This window comes from Paraphaeosphaeria sporulosa (assembly GCF_001642045.1).
Source record: "Paraphaeosphaeria sporulosa strain AP3s5-JAC2a unplaced genomic scaffold CC84scaffold_14, whole genome shotgun sequence".
Lineage (NCBI taxonomy): Eukaryota > Fungi > Ascomycota > Dothideomycetes > Pleosporales > Didymosphaeriaceae > Paraphaeosphaeria > Paraphaeosphaeria sporulosa.
Genome location: NW_017253373.1, coordinates 198,710 through 221,844, shown reverse-complemented (window position 1 = coordinate 221,844; position 23,135 = coordinate 198,710). Strand labels below are relative to the sequence as shown.

The following is a 23,135-nucleotide window of genomic DNA, read 5'->3' as shown; positions in this document are numbered from 1 at the left end:
GGTCGCGAGTACCGGCTGATTGTGCAGGGTGCAGCGGGCGTCTCAGCCCGTCAGCCCGCACGGCGCTTTGGTACCACAAGCAGTTCCCCATGGAACTCCGGCACTACCATGTCGTCCCAAGCCATGTCTGCTGGGGTCGTGCCCGCTAGTTGGAAGTCGAACCGGCGGATCAGGTAGCCTATGGCCATGTACATTTCCATATACGCGAGACTAAACGGCGTTCAGTAGCTGTAGTTACCCCATGGGTGCTAGGGAGACTGACTTGATGCCTAGACATGATCGACTCCCGCGCGAAAAAGCCACCATGAAGCGGCTCAAACGCGCCACTTCTTCCGGTGCCTGCAACCAACGCTCGGGGTCAAAAGTGCGCGGGTTCTCGAAAATGGACTCGTTGTAGTGTATGTGGTAGATGGACATGCCAATTCGCGTGTTTGCAGGAACAAACCGGCCATCTGGAAGCGTCACACCGCCAGAGGGCACCAGCCGCGGAGTACGTGACGCCGCAGGGGAGGAATAGCGCAGCCCCTCTTTGATTACTGCAGTCTGCAATCACGCAATTAGCTCCATGGTTCCAGGCCGCCACTTGCGCGTGAGGCTTACCAAATATGGCAATCTCTCAAGTTCCGGATACGGTGCATGCGAGTTTGGCTCAGGTAGTACGGTCTTCAACTCCGCCAGCAGGCGCGCATGTATAGTAGGATTGCTGATAATGTTGTACAGGGTCACCATATTGGCGATGCCTGTCGTGTCATCACCTGCTGAGATGGTTGTCAATATCTCATCACGCAGTCCCTGCTTGTCCGGCACCACGTATCCTTTCTCTGGAATAGGAATAAGCAGACGTTCCATGATGGTGGGAAACGACGGCAGCTTGCCCGCTGCCTTTTGTTCCAGAAAGTCGTCGATGCGACGTGATGCGAACTGCTCAAGCTCATGGCCCATGGCAATGGAGCGCGACATGCGGTGCGTTAGCCACCGTGGCAGACTGTGCAATAGGCGGACAAAGGGGAACGCCTTTATGATATGCAGGCTCGGCAAATATTGCTTGAATACCTGCACGGGCAACGACTTGAACTCAGGGTCATCTAAGGCCCCCAAGGACTTGCCAAAGGCAAACTGAGAGACCATATCTAGAACATTGTATCAGTTCAATACGTAACTCGCGGCGGACGACTCACCCATGGCTAGCGACTTGAGCGCCCACTCCATCGAGACCGGCTTCCCGGCATCGTAGAACTCGTCAAAGCGAAGACAGCAGTGATTGACGTGCTCCATAAGCATCGGTTCAAGTGCGTGCATGTTCTTCTTGGCAAACAATGGCTCAAGTGGTGCTTTGCGCTGTTTGTGTCTAATCGGATCGCTCTCCGCCAGAGTGCTCGTAGGGGCCCCGAGTACCTTGTGCATAGAAGGGTCCTTGTAGAATTTGCTGTTTGGGAAGTAGAGCTTGTGGTAAAATTGAGGATCGTAAACATGGACCTCGTTGGGTCCCATGCGCAGGGCAGGACCTGCAGGCGAACGTTAGCTGAACCGATACGCACCGTTTCGCGCGACAACGAACCCAGTCTCTTGTGCATCTCTTCCAATTTGAAGAGCGTCTGGCCCTTCCGACCAGGGCGCGTTCCAATGTTCCAATAAGCCTCCCAGCTAGCCGGTGTCAGCAGAAGTGGGCCTTTTGTGGCTGACACCTTACGTACTATTCGCCAAGGGCAGCCCACTTCGAGCCAGGGAAAATCGCCAGGGGACTTAGGTAGATCAGGTAGACTGCCCTTGCCGCGTGCCAGCACAGATACACGCCCACAGCGGTAAGCCATGGGTGGGCGAACATGGTGTGCACAATGCCTTCCATTGCTTCCAAATGGATTGTGTATTTTTCTCATTCGACCAAAGGGTACATATAAGATGATCAACTTCGGGAGTTGCCGTACTCGGCCGATACGCGCTCTCATCCATCTTACTAGGCGGAAGCAGATCAACCACGGCCGACAGTAGTCGCATCGGTCCATAGTCGTTGAAGATTAGACCACCTTGACCTACACTAGGCTTGCCATCCTCAATTCCGCATGGCTGAACCAATGTTAGAGAACAACACATTCCTCGCTCACCTACCCACGATGTCCACTTATGCGCTTCCGGAGCTGGACTTCCAGTTCTGCCTACTGCTCTCGTTCATCACAGCTGTTCTGGTGCCGTGCTTCCGTCGCGGCTCAGTAGAGCGCTCCGGAATGCTTGCTTTGCAGGTCTATTTCACCGTACAAGCGTACCTCGCGCCGGTCAAGCCCACGGGAAACCTCGTCATGAGCTATCAATCTGGATTACTGCTCGGAAACCTGACGTTGCGCTACCTCGATCGTCTTTATCTTCACGTGCCCGAAGACGAATTTCGACGTACTCATGAGAATGGCGTAGAAGAAAGGCCCGAAACACTATCAATGGGCCAGAAGCTAGGGTGGAGCGCCGAGTTGCTCTTGATCACGCGCGGCGTCGGCTGGAACTGGCGCGTGAAAGGCACACCGAAGGCCACGAGCCGCAGACGTACGGCTTTCGTCCTTGATCGGTTGCTGCGATGGGTTGCCATTTACGGGGGCATATTTCTTGCCGAGCGCGTCTGCGAAGGTATCCTGAGCGAGTGGGCGCAGCTGCCGGAGGGTTTGATCAAGAGCGGTCTTCTAGCAGTGACGCAAAGCAGCATGTTCTTATATGTCTGGATCGTGTTGGTCATGGGTTTGACCATCTACACGCACTTTGCCATGCTCGTACTGCCGCTAGCGCTGCTGTGCGTTGGCTGCGGCATCGGACCGGTCCGCTGGCGACAACCGGACGCCTGGCCAGCCACGTTCGGCTCGCTGGCTGAAGCTTACAGCCTGCGCCGGTTTTGGAGGTAAGAGGTCCCCGCGGCCTGCTCATACCGTCGGCTGACAAGCATTCAGCCACTGTTGGCACCAACAAGTCCGCCGCATCCTCGCGGTCCCCCCAATGTTTGTGCTTTCCAGCCTCCCTAATTCGTGGCGCACATCATCCCGGTTGCCCGCTCGTCTATTTCGCCGCTATTCGAGCCTTCTTTTAGCCTTCTTGTTGTCCGGTGCGTTTCACAATGTCGGTCACTGGACGGTTCTGCGAGAGCGCCGCGGCTTGGGTGACAATGGTGCGCAAATTAGCGTCGCCGGAGAGATGCCGTTCTTCGCAGCACAGGCGGCCGGAATCATGCTTGAGGATCTGGTATATCACGTTGTGGATCTGGTATATCACGTTTTGGGTATGGATAGCCGTCGGAAAACGCTCCTTGGTTACATGGTCACAGCGGGCTGGTACGGGTGGACAAGGGTGCAGTTCAAGATGATGCCCATAGCAGCCACATTCGGCATTAGCGACGAGCGTGGGCCGCTCTTTGAAGTAGTGGAGCTGCTACGGCTCGGTCTGGTGGCCATCCCTGGCAACTTTGTGAAAATGGGCATCGGACGGTGGATGTAGGAAGTCTGGAGCCTTGATGGTACCAGAGAACTGGTCTGTACACGCTAGCCACCTATAGTAGCATCTGAGCCTATTGCCACCATGGTCTCCACCCGCCAAGCCTGCTGAGGAACATGAAGCTAAGTGGGGCAGAGTCGCCCCCGGAAAAAGACAGTATGTTATCAAGTCTCAACGCCCCTGCCACTACAGAGTTTTGGTATCAGGATGCTGAGAGAAGCCAAGGAGAGTAGGAACAACCAAAAAAGACGCCCATTACACCTTCTTCATCCAGCCCGGAATCGTGGTCAGCTTGGACAATTCGTCGATTGTCTCGTTCCACAACATCTTCTGCACTTTCTGTCCCTCTGCAGTCTTGATAAAGGGAGAACCTCTGTGGGGTCACATGGTTAGCAACAAGCAAGATGAAGGCTGGCATGCAAACTTACTCTACAATATTTTTGTCTTCAAGGAACTGGCCGTGCGATTCTGGGCCGACCACGACTGCCGCATTGAGCGCAATCCAGCCCGCCACCTCAACCGACCGCGCGCGGATTGCTTTGACAAGATTCATTGGAAGACGAAGGTAGATGGGCAGCACGTCGCTCATTCCCGTGTTGACCATGCCAGGGCAATAGCTGTTCTGTATGACCTTGTCTCCGTTCAAGTGTTTGCGCAGCTCGAACAGGAAGAGCAGGCAGAGCAGCTTGCTATCGGCGTAGCGAGCAAAGGCAACGTAGCTATCCTCGCTGTCGAAATGGCCGAGGACCGACTCGCCCGGCTTGAGGGGCACCTTTCCCTTGGCTAGAGCGCTGACGTTGTGCATGCGGCTGCCGGTCCAGGTGATGCGCGTCGGCTTGCCCGTCTTGTCGGCCGTGGCGTTGAGTAGGGGGAGTAGCTCAAGCGTGATCAACACGTTGGAGAGATAGTTGACCTGGATGTGCTTCTCGTGGCCGTTGGACACCAGGTCGCGCTTGAGAACGCCAATGCCGGCGTTCAGCATGAGCAAATGTAGCTCCGAATGCTCGGCAAGGAATGCCTTTGTGAAGCGTTGAACGCTAGCGTAGTCCTCAACCTCGAGCTCCATGACCTTGAGGACGGCCTTGGGATTTGCCTTCTTGACGCTGGGACGGGCGAGCAGCGCGGTGCGTGCAGCCTCGCCCCTCGCCACATTGCGGACGGCGAGGATGACGGTGGATATCTCGCGCTCAAGCAGCTGCAGCACAATTTCAGTTCCTATGCCATTGCTGGCGCCAGTGACGATGGCTGTCTGGCCGCGCAGGCAGATGCCTCCAGGCAACGGTGTGACGGACGCCTGGAGGATGGGCATGGCGAGGCGAGTGGTCGTGTTGGCGACGTCGGTTGTGACTGGCACGTGTGTAAAGAGGATTCAGTAGTGGGAGGGCGGGTGGGGAGGGGTCTGTCTGTTTATATGCAAACCGCAAACAAAGGCACAGCTTCCGCCATTTCTCGGCCGATACAGTGCGACCGGGCAGCGACGCCCACGTCTCGTCCGGCTTGTCTTGGAAGTGGTTATTAAGTACTTGCTTCTGCTTCGAAATTCGTCCGGGCTTCATCGCAGCACTATTCCACCATGGCACCCGCGCAGCCGCAGACATTCACCGCGGGCGATGATCCACTGACCAAGTACGTGCGCTAGCGCCCCAGGCCCCCATGCCATGGTTCCTTCGTTCCTTCCGGCAGCTCGCTAACGCACCGGCCCGCGCCGACGACCAGGTTCGATGGCGCCATCGAGATGGCCAATCTGCCGCGCGCGCCGCATCGCCAGTTCGCTTTCCATGGCTTCATGCGCCCGTGGCTGGGAATCTATGCGAAGCTCATAGCGGGCGGGAAAAAGCCGCCCACGCACTTCCACGTGCACCAGACCGAGTTCTTCCGCGTGCTCAAGGGCAATCTCAGCGTCGACATCAACGGCCGCCGTGTCGATCTCAGCCCCGAAGACGGCGAGTACTCGGTGCCGCCCTTTACACACCACGTCATCTACGGCACCCCTGGCACCGAGGAGAACGAGGTCGAATTCGAAGTCAGCGCCGAGGAAAAACGCGACGGTCAATATGCCATGGACCAGCCGTTCTTCGAGAACTGGTACGGCTACCAGGAGGACGTGTTCCAGCGAGGCGTGACGCTGGACTTCATCCAGGTGCTTGCCGTACGTAGTGGCTATACTCTACTTTGAGCATCTCTGACTTGGCTTTCAGATGTTCGACGCCGGAGACACCTATCTGTCGCCCCCTGCATGGGTTCCATTCCGCACCTTCCTCAGTATATGGTTTACCATCATCGTCGGTCGCTACATTGGTGGCTTGCTGGGCTACGCGCCCTTTTACCCTGAATGGACCACCGACTGGGACGCTGCGTGCGACCAGATGGAACGCCATTGGACGCAAAGGCGTTTCGCCAAGCGAGATGCACAGGAGAAGGCGCGCCAGCGATTTGCCGACAGGGGGGCGAATCGCGCGCAGGGAATAAACGGCACCCATGGCAAGACAAAAGCTCTGTAATCATGTTGGACGTCAGCATCCTACACCATATTCGCGATCGCCGACCAGCAGTGTCAACATATGGAGACCCTCGCAACGCATCGGTAAAGGCATGAAAGACCCAGCCTCACACAGTATTGCATCGTACAGTAAAAATAAAACAAATCTTAGCTACTTATGATATTCTCAGCGTCAAAGCATCAATCGATGAGGCGACCAAACGAAATTGTAAAGAACGTGGACAATCAATGAATTCAGTTGAACTTCAATCGAATGTACACTCAGCGCTCAGCATCTTCATCGACGTGATCGTTGATATGCCAAAGGCGTGACTACTTTCAGTTGATGAACTTCTACGGCCGGAACGATAACGTTCACTCGTTCTGCCGACGACAGACAAACTTCGAATTCCCATCTGCCCTTGTAGTTGTTAATCCCCTTTGTGTATAGCTGGAGAAACGTCTGCCTAAATTGCCATTCGCAGAGGACGCTGCAAGCCAAACGAAAAGTGACCACACTATCCCACATAAACGTGGTATTGCACTGCACCTGTGTGTGCCCCTTTGTCACACCGTACACCCACCATCTCGTTCCCAACAACTCACGCCGCCTTCCCATTGACCTTCTCCTGCCTCCCTTCTCCATGCTTCCTCACGTACGCCAATGCGAACGGGAACGCCAAATCCAAAACATGGCTCCCGACCAACAACAATGCACCATACGGCGTCCACGCATACCCGAAACGCTCAGGCCAGAAGTAGATCCGCCAGTAAAAGCAACACCCGGCCGTCACCGTGCCCAAGAACCGCGTCCACCTACGCATGCATTAGCCACGAACCCGCATTGCTCAAAGTGCCGACGAAAGAACCAGTAAACAATCAAAGGGAGACCCTGGACTCACCATATCGCCATGGACTGCCCCGCGTCGTGCCCTCTGCTCAGCACCTGCGCCACGCACCCTAGGCTGATCATATGCTGCATGGGCCACGCCGTGAAGAAGATGACCTGCCTCCCGATGACAGGCACAAACGTCTTAGCCAGCACAAGATGCAGGCCCAAACACACCGCGCACCCGACGCCGATGATCCAGCTCAGATTGCGCGCCACAAGCGGATGCGCGCGCCACTCGTTGGGGCCAAACTTGAGAATCGAGTGGAACAGAAAGACATCCACGACCATGTACTGCGCGAAAACAATCTGGTTGACCAGCCCCGGCCCGTAGATGAACCCGAAGACAAATTCCCACGTGATGTTCAGACACAGGCAGTAGATGGGCATGGCGTACGAGCGGTCTTTGTAGCCCTTGAGCGTCATCAGTATGTACGAGACGGACCAGAGGATGCCGGAGATGGCGGTGAAGAGGTCCGGCACAATCTTCGCGTGCCAGTATGGCGGCGTGTCGTTGTTGTAGTCTGCATTGGCTTGCGCCCACTCTTCGAGCGCGAAGAGGCCCATCGTGGTGGTCAAACGGACAGGGAATTCTCAGATGTGCAGATATTTAGGTGCGCCTTGCAGGTTGTGTGGAATCACATATATCACCATTTGTTAGGTTTCTGGGTAGGAAGCGTCGAGACCTCACCGGCCCAGTGGCTCTCGGCCGGTTAGGCCTGGGTATGCGAACACACGTGGGGGTTATTCTAAGCTGCACCGTTGGCCAGTCGGCCGGAACACTAGCAATGCACGAAAGCGTCGCACTGGAAATAACCTAATCTGGGAATTACCAGTGATGCGAACGCTGTGCATGGGTACCATCCGCCCAAAGCCCAGCTGTCACGTGATCCATGTACCGGGCGTGGGCTGAGGCTAAGGCCTTCATGTATATATACTTCGCTACCAACATCATGCTGTATCGAAGTCCAGAGTAACTCGCATGATTTTTGACATGGCGAGCGACAACTCATCCTCTGATGAGGGCACGGCGGCTCCGAGCCCGTTCGTCGGGACAGCTCCCGATGCTGGATGTAGCGAAGACCATGGTAAGAGGGCTCGGATACTAGTCAATTTAGCATTCTGAACCGATTTAGATATCGCGGTCATCGGCTATGCCTGCCGCGTAGCAGGTGACAACAACTCTGGAGCCCAACTCTGGGATTTCCTGATGAACAAAGGGGATGCTTGCGGTGAGATGCCAGCAGAGCGATGGCAATCGTGGAGAGATCGACAGCCAGACATGGCCAAAACACTGGATCAGACGACGTCGAAAGGATACTTTATCAACGACATCAAGGGGTTTGACGCACAATTCTTCGGCATCTCAGGCCGCGAAGCAGTGCAGATGGACCCGCAGCAGCGCATCAGCTTGGAGGTCGCCTGCGAAGCCCTCGAGCACGCAGGCATCCCGCTACAGAGCCTTGCAGGCTCAGACACTGCTGTCATTATGGGCGTCAATTCGGACGACTATTCCCGGTTAATCCTTGAGGATCTAGACAACATAGATGCCTACATGGGCATCGGTACAGCATACTGCGGCATACCCAACCGCATTTCGCACGCGCTCGACCTTGCTGGTCCAACCTACGCTGTAGACGGTGCGTGTGCGTCTTCGCTCGTCGCTATTCACCAAGCCAGACGCGCTTTGCTCGCAGACGAAACGTCTCTTGCCATAGCGGGAGGCGTTAATGCACACATCAGTCCATACTTGACCCGTGTGCTAGACGTAGCTGGTGCCGTTTCCCCCGAAGGCCGGTGCAGATCTTTTGACGACTCAGCATCCGGATACGGCCGTGGTGAGGGGGCTGGTATCGTCGTTCTCAAGCGACTCTCAGATGCTATCCGAGATGAGGATCGAGTGCTCGCCGTGCTCAAGGGATCTGCAGTAGGCTCGGACGGGAAGACCCTCGGCATCATGGCCCCCAACCAGTTCGCACAAGAACAAGTCGCTCGGGATGCACTCAAGGAAGCCCGCCTCCCAGCTAGCGCCGTGGAATATATCGAGGCACACGCGACATCCACCCCAGTAGGAGACAAGACCGAATGTGCAGCCATGGCGTCGGTCTACGGCTCAGCGCGCCTGCCCAGCTCGCCCGATTGTTTCATCGGCTCGATCAAGCCCAATATCGGGCATTTGGAAGCCGGCGCTGGTGTAATGGGCTTCATCAAAGCAGTTATGACCGTGGAGAAGGGTATCATTCCACCACAAGCAAATCTGGAGAACATCAGCACAAAAGTTGACTGGAAAGCTGCGAGGATCCGGCCCGTCAGAGAACCAACACCTTGGGCCACTACCAGGAGGAGGCGCACCGCTGCTGTGGCCTCGTACGGCTACGGCGGAACAGTAGCGCATGCCATCGTCCAGGAGGCGCCTAGATATTCCTCTTTCCGAGAGATAATGGGAAACAAACTGCCGTCAGGCCAGCCGGTCATGCTGCCCCTCTCGGCGCCGCAGGATGAGCGCCTCCGCAAGCAGGCTCGAACTTTAGCCGACTGGCTCCAACAGCAGCCGGATGAGCTCGACATGAACTCAGTAGCATGGACGCTGGCGGTCAAACGCAGCCAGCACAGGCGTCGTGCAGCCATCGTGGCTGAGAGCAAGGCGCAAGCCATCGAGCTGTTGTCGTCGGTGGCACAAGGCGTGAATCATCCCCAAATCATTCTTCAAGAAAAAGGTGTCATCAAAGCACCCGATTCATTCAGGAAAGAGGGCGCCGTCTGGGTTTTCAGCGGCCATGGCGCACAATGGAAGGGCATGGGCCGCGTACTCCTGGAGACGGATCGGGCATTCGTCGACATCGTAAAACAGCTCGAACCCATCATCAAGGACGAGATGGGCTTCTCCGTCACTGACGCATTACTCGCGGGCGATTGTGACGAGACCGCTAAGGCGCAGGTCCTAACATATGTTATGCACATCGGCATCGCTGCCGTTCTGCGTGAGAAGGGAGCTCGACCACAGGCCTGTCTGGGGCATTCGCTCGGCGAGCTTGCAGCGGCTGTTGTTGCCGGTGCGTTGACTCCAGCTGAGGGAGCCATCATATGTTGCCGGCGAGCTGTGCTCTACCGCCGGGTTGCGGGCAAAGGAGCTATGGCTCTTGTAAATCTGTCTGCCTCTGAGGTGGAGAAGGAGCTTAACAGAAGCGAGAGTGGCGACGACAATCTTGTCATTGCCATTTACCCGTCTCCAGAGTCCACTGTCATTGCGGGCGATGCGCGCGGTGTGGATGCTGCCATCGCACGCTGGCATGCAAAAGGCATCATGGCCAGGAAGGTCAAGACGGATGTTGCATTCCACAGCCCCACTCTCGAGCAATTAGTTGACCCACTGCGTGCTGCTCTTGGTGAGGCTCTGCGACCAAAAGAGCCGTTGATGCCAATTTACTCGACGTCACTGGAGGACCCACAAGCTCTCGATGCCCGTGGGGCCGACTACTGGATTGGAAACATGGTGAAGCCAGTGCAGCTTACAAAGGCGGTCCAAGCGGCTACAAGGAATGGCTTTCGGACCTTCGTCGAAGTGTCGGCACACCCTATTATTGCCCATTCGATCCAAGAGACCCTCGACGCTGGCGGAGTGGCCGATGCAGCCATCATTCCCACCGGCATACGCAATCAGGACGAGAGCAAGATGATGCTGCTCGCTCTGGCCAGATTGCACTGCGCCGGGGATGTAATTGCGTTCAATGAGGGCCTACCTGGATGGTGGAACCATGATGTGCCAGGCACAGCGTGGCAGCATCAACCTTTCTGGCCAAAGATTGAGAAGCAAAAACAACGCGCTGGCCACGACCGTTCGGTCGACGTCAAAGGCCACAAGCTGCTCGGGGCGAAGACTAGTATCAACGGCACGAAAATGACGCTATGGCAGGCGTATTTGCACGCGGGAGCCAAGCCGTTTCCTGGGTTACATCCCCTTCACGGGTCCGAGATTGTGCCCGCCGCTGTCCTTCTAAACACCTTTCTCTCGCTGGCACACACTAATTCGCTGCAAAATGTTGGACTACGTACACCAGTGGTCGTAGAACCACCACGTGAGGTACAGGTGTTGTTGGACGACGGCAAGATGTCTGTCTCATCCAGGCTGGCGGCCGGTGAGGACGAGGAAAACAGCCATTCGTGGCTGACTAACACCGTGGCGAACATCGGAGTAGCCAACACAGGGTCTAAAATCGGACAGACTATTGACTTGGCCAGCGTCAGAGAACGTCTGTCCGAGACCCTGCCACCGTCCTTCTCCATTGATTACCTCGCGAATGTTGGTGTCTCGGACATGGGGTTCCCCTGGAAAGTGACAGAGCATCTGCGCAACGACGATGAGTTCCTCGCTGTGGTCGATGCAGACCCGCAGAGCAAAGGCGACTCCCCTCACTGGGGTGGGCAGTCATGGGCTTCCGTACTGGACGCCATGACATCTGTGAGCTCAACCATATTCTGGAAGCAGCCGCTGCTACGAATGCCGACCAGTATCGACTCTGTAACTCTGCTTCCCGGCGCTTCCGCTCCTAAGGTCACCTACATGTACGTTCGCAGGCGGACTGAGGACGAGGAGGAGTTCGCAGCCGACATGGTAGTATGCGACGAGCAGGGCACTGTGCTAGTCGACGTCGACAACCTGGCATTCGCGGGCATCGAGGGCAATCCAGACAGTATCAAAACCCACGAGGGCCTGGTACACCGGATTGCATGGCCACCGGCACAGCTGGCGGAAGAGAGGCGTGAGTTCGATGAGGTCGTTTTCCTAGCACCCGAAAGCGCAGCCAAAACAGTGGAAGCGTGGAGCATGGATCTGAGCCGCCAGGGTGTGCGATCGCGGTTTGAGGGCGACCCCAACGCTGTGACCCTCAGCGTGTGTCCAAAGGCGGTGGTGGTAGTCGTGGCCGAGACGACTCAAGAGATTGACAACGTCGCGGCCGTGTCACTACGCAACTGCGAGCGGCTGGCAACCACTGTGCAGCAACTCTGGAACGCAAAAACCGCGACGACACTGTTCTGCGTAACGCAAGCCGCATATGGCGGCAGCAATGCAGCAGCCCTCTCACAGTCCGCACTGATAGGACTCGCGCGTATCGTGCACAGCGAACATCCAGAGCTGTTTGGAGGTCTGATCGACACTGAGCATGCCGCGGCCGCATTCCCACTGCAGGCGCTTAAATATGTGCGCGGCATCGATGTGACACGCATTGAGGATGGTGTAGCTCGATGCGCGCGCCTGCGCCCGTTGTTAGAATCCTCGTTGAAAAGTACTCAGATGGCTCCGAATGGTCTCTCCCAGCCCCATGGCCCCGGAAACGCTAGCAGCGGGACGTTGCGATTGATACCCCACCACGCGACCTATCTCATCACTGGCGGACTCGGCGCTCTCGGAATCGAGACGGCACGCTGGATGGTGGAGAGAGGAGCAACACATATCGTGCTTGCGTCACGGCGAGGCGCGAATGCCGCTGCCGTCCGCAGCATCGTCAAGCTACAGAAGCGAGGTGCCTCAATCCACGTCGTGGCGATTGACATTGGCGCGGCTGATGCGCAAGAGCAGCTGCAGCATGCTATAGATAGGCTGAACTTGCCGCCGGTGAAGGGCGTGGTGCACGCGGCTGGGATGCTGGCCAACGAGACGGTGGCCGACCTGACCCCAGGCGCGCTCAGTGCGGTCGCGAAACCCAAGGTCTCTGGTGCTTTGAACCTGCACCGCATGTATCCTCCTGGGACGCTCGATTTCGCCGTCTGGTACTCGTCCTGCGGTCAGCTGCTAGGCTTTCCAGGGCAGGCTTCGTACGCGGCCGCAAATGCCTTTTTGGACTCATTGGCTACCCATCGCCGCAGCATGGGCGATGCATGCTGCGTCAGTATTCAGTTCTCCAGCTGGCGTGGACTCGGCATGTCCACAAGCACGCGGTACATCGACGCCGAACTTGAGGCCCGCGGTATTACAGACATCACTCGCGCAGAGGCCGTGTTCGCGCTGGAGCTGCTTCTGTGTACTGACATCGACCACGCTGCTGTGCTCCGCGCTCGTCCCTTGGAAGCTGGGGATCCACTGCCACATCCCATTCTGCGGGATTGTGTCTCACACGTTCCAGCGCCCGTCAATTTGTCGGGCGGGACGGCTGACACAACGGCCCCCAAGTCGTTGAAGGAGCGCATTACCGAATGCGTCGCGGCGGTATTATCGCTCTCGGTCGACAGCATCGACGAGCACACGGCGCTGGTCGAATTGGGAGTGGACTCAATTATGACGGTCGGACTGCGGCGCCACCTGCAGAAGCTGGGGTTGGATGTGGGACCGACCTACCTCTGGACCTGTCCGACGGTGGCGCATCTGGTTGCGCACTTCAAGGCTGAGGACTCTTGATTACCGGCCGAGTGGTTTTCCTTTCCCGAGTACCCCGCTTGTTCTGCTCGTGTGTGCATAAAAGTAGATAGATGTGCTCTTTCTCGGTTGGTGTGTCTAGTAAGATCAAACCATGGCTTTCACTGGCTTCTTCCTCGTCTTCGCCTTTTTGGCAGTGCTTGCGTTTATGATTCCCATAGGTCGGCGGTCTAAGAGCCTCCCTCCAGGTGCGTCTTGATGCTCGAACCAGATTGTTTTCTCCCCGTGAGGCTGATCATCACCACCCTCAGGACCGCCAACTCTCCCACTAATTGGTAACCTTCATCAAATTCCCAAGACCGGAGCGCACTACAAGTGCGTGTGATCGTACCTTTTCATAGCTGAGCACTCACTAAAATCGGACAGGTTCACTGAATGGTCGCGTACTTATGGTGGTATCTTCTCTTTGAAGCTGGGCCCGGCTACAGCCGTGGTGATTACGGATAGACGCCTTGTGAAGGAGATGCTCGACAAGAAGGGCAACATTTACAGCGCGCGGCCCCAATCATACGTCGCGAACGACCTCATCACCGGTGGCGACCACCTACTGGTGATGCAGTATGGTGCGAAATGGCGTTTTTTCCGGCGGCTAGTCCAAAATTACTTCAACGAGACGCGCTGCCAGCAAGAGCATGTGGCGTTAGTAGAAGCAGAGGCGGTGCAGATGATGCACGACCTGATGACGGAACCGAAAGACTTGATGCTCCATCCGAAACGTTTCAGCAACAGCATCATCATGAGCCTGGTCTTTGGCATCCGAACCCCATCGGTACACACCGAGCACATGCTGCAGCTTTATGACGTGATGGAGAAATGGTCAGCCGTCATGGAGACAGGCGCAACTCCGCCTGTAGACATCTTCGGCTTCCTGAAACTGGTACCGGAGTCGTTGTTCGGTAATTGGAGAAAACGCTCCCTCGATGTCAACAAGATGATGGTAGCCTTATACGCGGGTATCGTTGGACGAGTGCGTAAGCGCCGTGCAGCAGGGCATCGAACTGCCTCTATGCTGGATAACGTTCTCGATACGATGGCAGCGCCTGAAATGGGCAACGACAACGGCCTTAAGCTCAACGAAAACGAGCTCAATTTTCTAGGTGGCGTGCTCATGGAAGGCGGCTCCGACACTTCAGCCTCAATCTTGCTGGCCTTTCTCCAGGCTATGATCAGGTATCCGCACGTGCAGCAACGCGCTCAAGCGGAGATCGATGCTTTGCTAGGTGCCGAAAAAGCTAGCCTCGAGCGCTCGCCTCGTTGGGAGGACTATGCCCAGCTCCCGTACATCGCGCAGATCGTGAAGGAGACGATGCGTTGGCGTCCCGTTACGCCTTTGGCGTTCCCCCACGCGACTAATGCTGGTAAGTAGTCTTTGATCCCATCCTCTAATCTTTCTGATTAATGACATAGATGACATCGTCGATGCGTATACCATCCCCAAAGGCACGACCGTGCTCCTCAACGTTTGGGGCTTGCACCACGATCAAACGTACACTTCCGAGCCTCTGTCCCCGTTCGACTTCGACCCCGATCGCTATGCAGGTCGCACGGCACCCGCCCCAACGTTCGCCGCTTCCAAAGATTACGAGACACGTGACCACTACGGATACGGCGCTGGCAGACGGCTGTGTCCGGGTATCCATCTCGCCGAGCGCAATCTGTTCGTAGGCATGGCCAAGCTGCTGTGGGCGTTCGAATTATCAGAGAAAGCTGGCGCGGATGCCGTCGACATTGATCCTCAGACTGGCTATTCCGAAGGTTTTCTGCATTGTGCGAAACCATTTGCCTGCGAGGTGAAAGTAAGAGGAAAGAATGAGACAGAGAGGAAAAAAAGAGAAGAGGTCATTTTCGCTGAGTTTCGAAAAGCGAGCGAGCTGTTTAAGGCATTCGAGTGACAGTCCTAGGGAAGGGAGTGTGCGCAATGGCGACTCGCAGCTGCATCATTAAGTTGCACCAAGATAGGCGCTGAAATAATTCGCATATGCAATTCTTTTCCCAAAATGATTCGTTTGTTTGCCCGTGTATCTTTTTGCTGCGGTGGTAGTTCGTGGACGTGAGAAGTTGACGAAACCGCAGAGAACAGGGCAAACTTCGAGCCTAGCGTTGCACGTGCATGCCTGGCGACCTTGGACCAGCCCAAAGCCCACTTCGCAACTTCCATATACCATAACCAACATTCATCACTTACCTTTCAGAAGAATAATATCTTCTCTTCAACAGAACTCACGTGTGGTTAGGCTACGGCATCATTTCGAGTTACCAAAAGAGCAAAGGGTTCTAGCTTGTCAGTGTATGCGCGACCGGCGGTTGTTTATAGAGCGAGAGAAGAATACTGGTATCAGTGACGAACTTATTGGAATACCTTTGACACCAAGCCTCCCACGCGAGCCCTACTAACATGTTGGTCTACTTGACGGCGCAGCTGCTCGTTGTCTTGCTCGTTGACGGGTGCCTTGTTTGTCGGCTAGGCAGACAAACCGTATCAGCGCCGAGAGTCCGTTTGATATCTTCCAAAATAATCTCCATAGGCATAATGTAACAGCCGCGGCGCTCTTCGTCCCAATTAAGACCCACACCACATACCCGACTGGTTGCATTGTCAATTACCCACGCACCCGAGTCGCCTCCCACACCAACTGTTCGCACTGGGTTAGACTGGGCAGATCAATAAATGACGAAGATACCTACAGTTGCCTTCCACGAGCCAAGACTTGGATAGGTCGATCGACGATATGCCTTGATCAACCCCCATAGATTGACTTTTCTTGCCTCCTTGAAGACCTGTTGTGCGACCAGAGCAATGCATAGAGAACCCTGCAAGAGAGTCCGCGGGTACTAATCCCTCCGGATACTCATCGTCCTCTAGTGAATTAAGGTGGCGAGTGACAGAAGCTTCGAGTGGAGGTGAGTGCTGCGGTTTGGGACTAGAACAAAACCTTCTCCCTCCCTGAACACCACTGTGCAATGGCAGTCGTTCATGGTTTGTTCGGATGAGCGCCCAGTCTATTTCGTGCAGCACCCCGGTGTCATCATGAGGTCAACTTGTGGCTTGAACTCTGAGATCAAAACACTGACCAAGCAACCACGTTTAAGTTCATACTGTCTTTCTACAACACACTGCCTACCTCGAAACACCCCTGGGAATGAATCAGAGTGGAAATACAGCCGTAAGAGGATCTGAGCCCCCTGTACCTATCACGGAATCCTCAACTATGAGCATAATTCGCCCGCACGTTTGAGATTTAGCTAACGTTGTGTTCTCTCCAGCTGTGCACTGACGGCTCGAAGTATAGCCAGCGTGGCCAACGAACAGTACGTTCGCTCCGAACAATCGATCCGAACGGCATTTTTTGGTGTTTTGGCTCGAACGAACGTACATGCATGTTGACACGTACGGAACACCGAACGAACGCATTTTTGGAGCCGTACGTTCGGCTGTTCGATACCATGTTCGGTGGATTTTGTTGACGACCACCTTCTCACAGGCAAGAAGGCACACAAGCGGCAGAAACATACGTCGCAGCTCGACGAGTATTTCGACAACCTCTACGATGATGGATTGACGAGCTCCGCGTCGCCGGACATGTACAAATTGATGCAGGATCCACACCGCTGGTGGGTTGACGTCGGCCAAAAACGCTACCCGGTCGTATACAAGATGGCGATGGATCATCACTCTGTGCCAGCCACCTCGTGCGACTGCGAGCAGTGTTTCTCCTCCGCCAGGAGAACAATCACGTACGATCGCAATCAATTATCGCCCGCTGTCGTCGAAGCTTTACAACTCCAGAAGATCTGGCTGACGAGAGATGCCGTATCAAGTCACCTCACGGCGTTGTCAAAGTACGTTGTCAAGGATGCCTGCCAAAACATCCAGCTGATGGATACCAGCCAGTTTCCGGACCTCAACACCAACCTCTTTCCTAATTAGGAAATCGTATATATACGAACGTTTCTATACAAATATATAAATCGAACGAACGAACAAGGACCTTGTTCGGTGCCTGTTCTGTTCGTTGGCCACGCTGAGTATAGCTAAGGTTGTCATTCAGTGTGCTTCTGAACCCCAAAGCACATGGCGGGATTGTGTGAAAGTTGCACCTACTATCAAAGATCTCTGCAAGGCTCTGCAAGGCTCTGGAAAACAGTCAATCGCCGGCTTCTTGTCTAGTTGTACTCGACGGGGTGACTTTTAGGCACCACATACATTCTGCCATCCTCCTCTCCAAACGCGAAAAAATCCAGCGTACTACACTCCAGGATATCCTCGAACAAAATGCCGGGAAGGGCTTCGATATCAAAGAAAATATGTTGTATTCTGGAGCAGCTGGAAGAGAGTTTGACATGAGATAGATGTTTTCTGGCCCTCATTTTGGCCAGCGCAGTGCTACAGCTCCATGACACACCCTGGCTGAGAGACTCATGGAGTATGAGGGATGTGTTCTTCTTGCATTACGATCAAATCCCCTTACGATCAAATCCCCTTACGATCAAATCAGCCTTACGTTTCGAAGAGCTTCGTCTCTCAACCACCCCCCACGAAAGCTCATGGAGGCAAAAAGCAGTCATCAAGAATCCAATAATATTCGCTCTTGGAGACTCTCTCCTAGAGCTATCGTACGCAAGGCGATTGGATACATTCACAAAACCGGGGGACCTTGACCCTCAGGGCAACCGCTCATTTTGGACAGATTACCTGGTTGCGGATCGACTTATCGATGGTTTGCAAAGACGCGAGCTTCCGAATTTCGCCAACGCTACCCGCAGATGTGTACACTGCAACTTCGAGGGCACAGTACACAGTCTCAACGACAACGACTTCAGAGAAAGAATTTACCAAGGGGTAGTTGGACCCCTCCAACAGACTACGACTATGCACACGCACCGATGGGTCCTTTGTGATTTGTGTGAAATCTCAGGATCGTTTACCTGATATGGAGAAATACGATGTCTTCTGGATGGTCACAATCATCAGTGTACCACTATGTACGAGCCTGCGGCATACCGTATGCGCCAATCTCCGCGACAGAACGATACTTGAAAACAAAGAGACGCGCAGCAATCTCCGCCTCCATTTACATAACGATAGGCCAGCAGCTCACGCAAAATTCACATCCATCCCAGCAACCTCCTGCTCATCTCCCTTCTTTGCCAAACGCGCAGTCCCATCCACGACACCCACCTGCCGCCTGCTCTCTACCAGTGCCTTAATTAGCGAGACAGCAACCTTCCTCCCAATCGCCAACTTCTCCTCGCTGTCACTCAAGTCCGGCACATGCAGAAACGCGACCGGCCGCTCGTCCTCCTTCTTCTCGTAATAATGCGCCAGACTGTTATAGTAGATGAATCCACACATGAAGTTCCCAGCATCAGGACTAATCCTCACATCCGGCGCCCTGCCCCTGAGACTCTCCGACTCAGGATCCTCATACTCAAGATTCTCCCTCCACCGCGTCAGCGCATCCGCAGTGTCAAAGCTCGTCTGCAACACGGGCGGGAAAATCTCCTTCGGGAACCGCGCTTCCGCATCTTCATCAGCGAACTTCTCGCCATCCACGTCGGGGATCTTGCCGTAGCCGCGACCATGGGAGCCCTGCTCGAGCGTGTAGAAGGTGCGTCCTGCGGCGAGCCCGATGTGCAGTACTATGTCGGGCGCGGGGTGCTGATGGCTGCCTGGTGGAAGGAGATGCGGGACTAGGTTGACGACTTTGTTGTAAGCTACGCGGATGGGCTCGTGGTGGACGTGGATGTGGATTGGGGTTGGGTTGGTGGCGGAGGACGGGATTAGGGCGGGGAGGGTGGAGGCGATTTCCCAGCTGGAGTTTCGAGGGAATTGGTCGAGGAAGGGCTGGGGTGGTTAGAAGGTATTTTGTTGTGGTGGGATGGTGGGTCATGTGAGTGGTGAGTGGTGAGCTGATGGGTAATCTTGGCTTCAGACCAAGATGGTGTTGACCAAAGCAGATAATGCAGAGAGTTCGAGCGATCGAACCAGGTTCAAAAACAGCACAGCAAACTCAGGGATGGCGCACCCCAAATCCAGTGACCAGCACGGTAACAGGCTTCTCGCCTTCCACCGGAGGCGGCTGCCTCGCAGTGGAGGCCCAAGCTCGTGGCATCGATTACCCAGGGTAACACTGGAGTCCGCAGTACTTGTCGTGACCTAGCTCACCGATCAGCCAGACTCTTTCGCCAGGTAGGAGTTCGCTTTGGACAGGGCAACAAGGGCGTGAAGCGATGACGTGCGTACATGTGCCGAGAGCCCTGGTCTACAGCGCCGCCCAGTCACAGCCAACACGCCCACCGCTCCGAGACGGACTCACTCTGCAGTGCGATGATAGCTTGGAGATGTAGATATACTGGTACCGATCAATGTTTCATATGGCGAGGACAAGATGCGAAGAGGAGTTGCAGCGGCAGGTGCTTGCCGTCGGCTGCGTGGAGCCAATAGCGCCAAAACGGTGTAATCCCTCGTGACGTCGTCGCCCGCCTTCAACCTCAACCCCAACAGCAGCGCTCAAGGGCATCCGAACCGCTTCTTCGCCTCCAATGAAGCACATCATAATGGGGATGCATGTTTGAAGCCCAATGCAAAAGTAGCTTCAGGTGTGCCTTGCGGCTCGCATCAGCAACGTACTGGGGCCAGTAGTTCCCCGCGACTGTTCGGCAGCTACTGCATGGTGACGATCCGCCCGAGAGCCCGCCGCATCCCGCTTCATCTACCGGCCATCGGATGTGGGATGTTTACATGCCACCATGGCACTCGACACCCTCTTTCATGCGTCTTCTGAGCGTTTGAGTACTCCACTGCACGATGTCTTCCAAGCCGTTCAATGTCGCCATTGTTGGCGGCGGCATCTCCGGGCTTACCCTCGCAATTGGCCTCCTCCAACACAACGTACCCATCACCATCTATGAAGCTGCTGCCCACTGTACGCTCCACCCCCGTCGCCGGTGCTACGCCCACTGACATGGCCTCTTGCAGTCGGCGAAATCGGCGCAGGTGTCGCCTTGGGTCCCAACGCCGTCCTCGCGATGAAGAAGATCTCCCCCGCCATCACTGCCGCCTTCGAGAAGTGCAGCACCGCCAACATGGCGCCTGCTAAAGCGAACAGCTGGTTCACCATCCGCGTCGGCGACGAACGCAGAGCCGACGCCAGCGGCTTCGTCAGACCAGGGAAGAGAGTCGGCGATGCGCTGTACGACGTCGAGTTGAATACGGACCGGGGCAGCGGCGGCGTCTACCGCGCGCACTTTCTCGACGAGCTGGTCAAGGTTGTTCCCGATGGTGTCGCCAAGTTTGGCAAGAAGCTCAAGGATATGAGGACTGTGGAGGACGGGTCGGGAGACGTGGTGCTGGTGTTTGAGGATGGCACGGAGGCGCGGCACGATGCTGTTATTGGGTGCGATGGAATCAAGGCGACGACGCGGCGGTGGTTGCTTGGCGAAGACGACCCAGCGGCTAAGGCGGTGTTCTCGGGCAAATACGCCTATCGAGGGCTTATACCGAGTGAAGAGGCGACGGCGATGTTGGGCGACGAGGTCGCCGGCAATAGCTCGTTCTTCTACGGATATCACGGGCATCTGCTCACTTTTCCGATCGAGCAGGGGAAGACGATGAATGGTAACTTGTCAGTACTTCTGGGCGTAGCGTTGCACTAACGCTCGCAGTGGTCGCATTCAGCTCGTGCAAGGAGTGGAAACACGATCAATGGGTCATCCGCACTTCGAAGGAAGACATGGTTGCGGACTTTGCGGAGTGGGGATCCCATGTACAGAAGATCGTCCACGCGATGCAGAAACCAGACATCTGGGCGCTCTTCTACCACCTCCCATGCCACACGTACTACAAGGGCAGGGTGTGTTTGTTGGGCGACGCAGCACACGCCTCAACACCGCACCAAGGCGCGGGGGCAGGTGCATGTATCGAGGACTCGCTATTCATGTCGGAGCTGCTGAAGGAAGTCGAAACGAAGAAGGACATCGAACGGGCGTTCAAAGCATTCGATGAGGTGCGCCGCCCGCGAACGCAGAACATCGTCAAGACGAGCGAGGAGGCAGGCAGGCTTTACGAGTTTGAGCTCGAAGGAGACGACCTTGATAAGATCGAGGCGAACCAGACGCAGAGACAGCGCTGGATATGGGACATCGACTTGGACGCGGAGCTCGCCAAGGCAAGGGATATATACCACAAGACACACACAGGCGCATAGACGCACCCCAGCATACCATATCATATCATACCATGTCCACTTAGTCAATCACATCGTCCCTCAGCTCGAAAATCGCCTTTAGCACCTCCTCTGCCTTCGCAGACACGGCATTGTGATACATCGCGTTGGTGACATACGTCTTGCATCCCTTGATCGTCCTCGCTGTTTCCGTGCTCAGCTCAAAGTCGACATACATGTCGTCAAAGTACGTTGCCGCGTACACAGGCACTTCATTCTTCTTGAGCTGCTCGACGTCATACAGCGGGCCCCACGCCTCCTGCGCCAGCAGCTCGCCCACCGTCTTGAGCTTCTTGAGCTCCGGGTACGTGTCGAACATGAAGGGGTAGATCATCTCGCCGGTGAAGAAGACGGGCTTGGTAGGGTCAGCCGCGGTGCTCTCGTGGTGGAACGCGGGGTACTTCTCCAGCAGGCGGTGCGCGGACCAATTGGACGTGCTGGCCGGGGAGTAGCACGCCTCGTGGAGCAGCGCGTAGATGACATTGGTGTCCCAAAACTGCGCGCGCTCGATGTGCAGGACGGTCGGGCGCGTGAGGTGCCCGAAGAGGGTGAGGTCGTTGTCTGCGCGGAGGACGAGCGCGTGCACGCTGTCGAAGCCGCCTAGGGTGCGTGTCAGCGTGCATGTATGCGCGCATGGAAAGGGGGAAGCGCGGTGTACGTACTGTGGGCGCCGAAACCGATGCCCAGCTGGAGAAACCGCGCCGCGCTCAGGTGGCCCTCGCCGCCCTGCACGCGCACCGTCTCGTCGCCGAAGCGGCTCAGAAGCTTGACGATGCGGCGCACCCTTTCTACATCTTCTGGGTACTTGGCGTAGTACTGCTGGTTCCGCTTCTCGAGTCGCGGATACAACCTGTAAGACATTAGTACTGTGGTGAGCTCTCCACAGCAGTTTTTAAGCTGGTAAAGATAGAGATATACCTATCATAAACCTGGTCCGGTCCGCCCGACAGCGGCGGCAGCCCTCCGAACACAAACGCCTCCTTCAGCCCCTCTGGGTACAACGATAGATATGTGACAGAGCAGAATCCGCCGAAACTCTGGCCGATGATGCTCCACTTTTTCTTCTCCTTAGGGTAGTCCGCGGTGAGGGCTTTGCGGATAGCCTCTGCGTCTCGGACGATGTTGTCTGCGCGGAAGTGCTTCATGTACTCGGCCTGGACTTTCTCATCACCACGCAATTGAAGGGATGATTGGGAGATGGCAGTTGAAAGGCCGGTGCCACGCTGGTCCATGGAAAGAATCTGGTAGCCTTTGTCTAGGAGGAACGACGACCATTTGCTGTCTTGAGGTGGTGCGCATTCAAAGCCTGGTCCGCCTTGGAGGTAGAGGAGCCATGGAAGCTGCGACTTTATGGGGTCTTCTGGGGTGGAGTAGTCTGCGGGCTTGGAGAGCTTCCGGGCCGAGCGTGCGAAGAGTTGGATTGTGCCAAGAGATGGGTTGGAGTAGTCTCGGGGCACTTGGAAAAAGTGCTCTGTTACTCTGAGCTTGCCAGGCACGAGGTGGCTACGTTGCTCGATGATTTTGGCGGCCTGAATCATTCTGACGCTGTTCAGCACTTACTGAACGAGTTATTGGGCTTGCTTGTGATTTTTGGAGATCTTTCAAGCTTTGGTATCATAGAATCGAGGTTTGTGTCTGTTTATATGTTGCCGTAAATAGTGAATG

The 23,135-nt window shown here is 55.7% G+C and overlaps 10 protein-coding genes across 10 annotated transcripts; 5 read left to right on the top strand and 5 right to left on the bottom strand.

Moving 5' to 3' along the window:
- Window positions 1-50: 50 nt before the first annotated feature.
- On the bottom strand, window positions 51-1,825 carry CC84DRAFT_1103814 (cytochrome P450; the record flags this gene model as incomplete). The annotated part of the gene is made up of 6 exons (XM_018175031.1): window positions 51-210; window positions 263-543; window positions 601-1,130; window positions 1,179-1,505; window positions 1,559-1,644; window positions 1,695-1,825. 6 exons carry the CDS (start codon window positions 1,823-1,825, stop codon window positions 51-53), a joined length of 1,515 nt encoding a protein of 504 aa, XP_018029973.1.
- Window positions 1,826-2,111: 286 nt separating this feature from the next.
- CC84DRAFT_1191013 (uncharacterized protein) lies at window positions 2,112-3,468 on the top strand (the record flags this gene model as incomplete). The annotated part of the gene is made up of 2 exons (XM_018181159.1): window positions 2,112-2,878; window positions 2,928-3,468. 2 exons carry the CDS (start codon window positions 2,112-2,114, stop codon window positions 3,466-3,468), a joined length of 1,308 nt encoding a protein of 435 aa, XP_018029972.1.
- Window positions 3,469-3,720: 252 nt separating this feature from the next.
- Window positions 3,721-4,774, bottom strand: CC84DRAFT_1222623 (NAD(P)-binding protein; the record flags this gene model as incomplete). Its single annotated transcript, XM_018183396.1, has 2 exons — window positions 3,721-3,838; window positions 3,894-4,774. The coding sequence occupies 2 exons, from the start codon at window positions 4,772-4,774 to the stop codon at window positions 3,721-3,723; spliced, it is 999 nt and encodes a 332-aa protein (XP_018029971.1).
- Window positions 4,775-5,018: 244 nt separating this feature from the next.
- CC84DRAFT_1169140 (uncharacterized protein) lies at window positions 5,019-6,188 on the top strand. The gene is made up of 3 exons (XM_018179582.1): window positions 5,019-5,091; window positions 5,182-5,614; window positions 5,664-6,188. The coding sequence occupies exons 1-3, from the start codon at window positions 5,039-5,041 to the stop codon at window positions 5,964-5,966; spliced, it is 789 nt and encodes a 262-aa protein (XP_018029970.1). The 5' UTR covers window positions 5,019-5,038; the 3' UTR covers window positions 5,967-6,188.
- A 259-nt stretch (window positions 6,189-6,447) lies between these two features.
- On the bottom strand, window positions 6,448-7,891 carry CC84DRAFT_1130423 (uncharacterized protein). Its single transcript, XM_018175859.1, has 2 exons — window positions 6,847-7,891; window positions 6,448-6,760 (listed from the first exon to the last, which is right to left on the bottom strand). Exons 1-2 carry the CDS (start codon window positions 7,398-7,400, stop codon window positions 6,547-6,549), a joined length of 768 nt encoding a protein of 255 aa, XP_018029969.1. The 5' UTR covers window positions 7,401-7,891; the 3' UTR covers window positions 6,448-6,546.
- On the top strand, window positions 7,828-13,227 carry CC84DRAFT_1222620 (uncharacterized protein; the record flags this gene model as incomplete). The annotated part of the gene is made up of 2 exons (XM_018183395.1): window positions 7,828-7,921; window positions 7,970-13,227. 2 exons carry the CDS (start codon window positions 7,828-7,830, stop codon window positions 13,225-13,227), a joined length of 5,352 nt encoding a protein of 1,783 aa, XP_018029968.1.
- Window positions 13,228-13,339: 112 nt separating this feature from the next.
- Window positions 13,340-17,173, top strand: CC84DRAFT_1263985 (cytochrome P450; the record flags this gene model as incomplete). Its single annotated transcript, XM_018185274.1, has 6 exons — window positions 13,340-13,433; window positions 13,497-13,560; window positions 13,612-14,603; window positions 14,653-15,012; window positions 16,728-17,085; window positions 17,134-17,173. The coding sequence occupies 6 exons, from the start codon at window positions 13,340-13,342 to the stop codon at window positions 17,171-17,173; spliced, it is 1,908 nt and encodes a 635-aa protein (XP_018029967.1).
- A 976-nt stretch (window positions 17,174-18,149) lies between these two features.
- CC84DRAFT_1169136 (peptidase C15, pyroglutamyl peptidase I-like protein) lies at window positions 18,150-19,649 on the bottom strand. Its single transcript, XM_018179581.1, has 3 exons — window positions 19,563-19,649; window positions 19,272-19,402; window positions 18,150-19,090 (listed from the first exon to the last, which is right to left on the bottom strand). The coding sequence occupies exons 2-3, from the start codon at window positions 19,356-19,358 to the stop codon at window positions 18,341-18,343; spliced, it is 837 nt and encodes a 278-aa protein (XP_018029966.1). The 5' UTR covers window positions 19,359-19,402; window positions 19,563-19,649; the 3' UTR covers window positions 18,150-18,340.
- A 99-nt stretch (window positions 19,650-19,748) lies between these two features.
- Window positions 19,749-21,522, top strand: CC84DRAFT_1169135 (mannitol 1-phosphate dehydrogenase). Its single transcript, XM_018179580.1, has 3 exons — window positions 19,749-20,171; window positions 20,225-20,863; window positions 20,911-21,522. The coding sequence occupies exons 1-3, from the start codon at window positions 20,054-20,056 to the stop codon at window positions 21,450-21,452; spliced, it is 1,299 nt and encodes a 432-aa protein (XP_018029965.1). The 5' UTR covers window positions 19,749-20,053; the 3' UTR covers window positions 21,453-21,522.
- Window positions 21,385-23,135, bottom strand: CC84DRAFT_366517 (alpha/beta-hydrolase). The gene is made up of 3 exons (XM_018185939.1): window positions 22,389-23,135; window positions 22,133-22,320; window positions 21,385-22,070 (listed from the first exon to the last, which is right to left on the bottom strand). The coding sequence occupies exons 1-3, from the start codon at window positions 23,006-23,008 to the stop codon at window positions 21,493-21,495; spliced, it is 1,386 nt and encodes a 461-aa protein (XP_018029964.1). The 5' UTR covers window positions 23,009-23,135; the 3' UTR covers window positions 21,385-21,492.

Coding starts and splice junctions, on each gene's coding strand:
- CC84DRAFT_1169136 (XM_018179581.1), bottom strand. CDS start 19,358: ATGCCACGAGCTTGGGCCTCCACTGCGAGGCAGCCGCCTCCGGTGGAA. Junction 19,091..19,271: donor TGCTGGTCACTGGATTTGGG/GTGCGCCATCCC, acceptor TAACCACCCCAG/CCCTTCCTCGACCAATTCCC.
- CC84DRAFT_366517 (XM_018185939.1), bottom strand. CDS start 23,008: ATGATTCAGGCCGCCAAAATCATCGAGCAACGTAGCCACCTCGTGCCT. Junction 22,321..22,388: donor CCGGACCAGGTTTATGATAG/GTATATCTCTAT, acceptor AATGTCTTACAG/GTTGTATCCGCGACTCGAGA. Junction 22,071..22,132: donor CATCGGTTTCGGCGCCCACA/GTACGTACACCG, acceptor CACGCACCCTAG/GCGGCTTCGACAGCGTGCAC.
- CC84DRAFT_1169140 (XM_018179582.1), top strand. CDS start 5,039: ATGGCACCCGCGCAGCCGCAGACATTCACCGCGGGCGATGATCCACTG. Junction 5,092..5,181: donor GGCGATGATCCACTGACCAA/GTACGTGCGCTA, acceptor GCCGACGACCAG/GTTCGATGGCGCCATCGAGA. Junction 5,615..5,663: donor ACTTCATCCAGGTGCTTGCC/GTACGTAGTGGC, acceptor CTTGGCTTTCAG/ATGTTCGACGCCGGAGACAC.
- CC84DRAFT_1130423 (XM_018175859.1), bottom strand. CDS start 7,400: ATGGGCCTCTTCGCGCTCGAAGAGTGGGCGCAAGCCAATGCAGACTAC. Junction 6,761..6,846: donor GGGCAGTCCATGGCGATATG/GTGAGTCCAGGG, acceptor ATGCATGCGTAG/GTGGACGCGGTTCTTGGGCA.
- CC84DRAFT_1169135 (XM_018179580.1), top strand. CDS start 20,054: ATGTCTTCCAAGCCGTTCAATGTCGCCATTGTTGGCGGCGGCATCTCC. Junction 20,172..20,224: donor CTATGAAGCTGCTGCCCACT/GTACGCTCCACC, acceptor GGCCTCTTGCAG/TCGGCGAAATCGGCGCAGGT. Junction 20,864..20,910: donor GCAGGGGAAGACGATGAATG/GTAACTTGTCAG, acceptor TAACGCTCGCAG/TGGTCGCATTCAGCTCGTGC.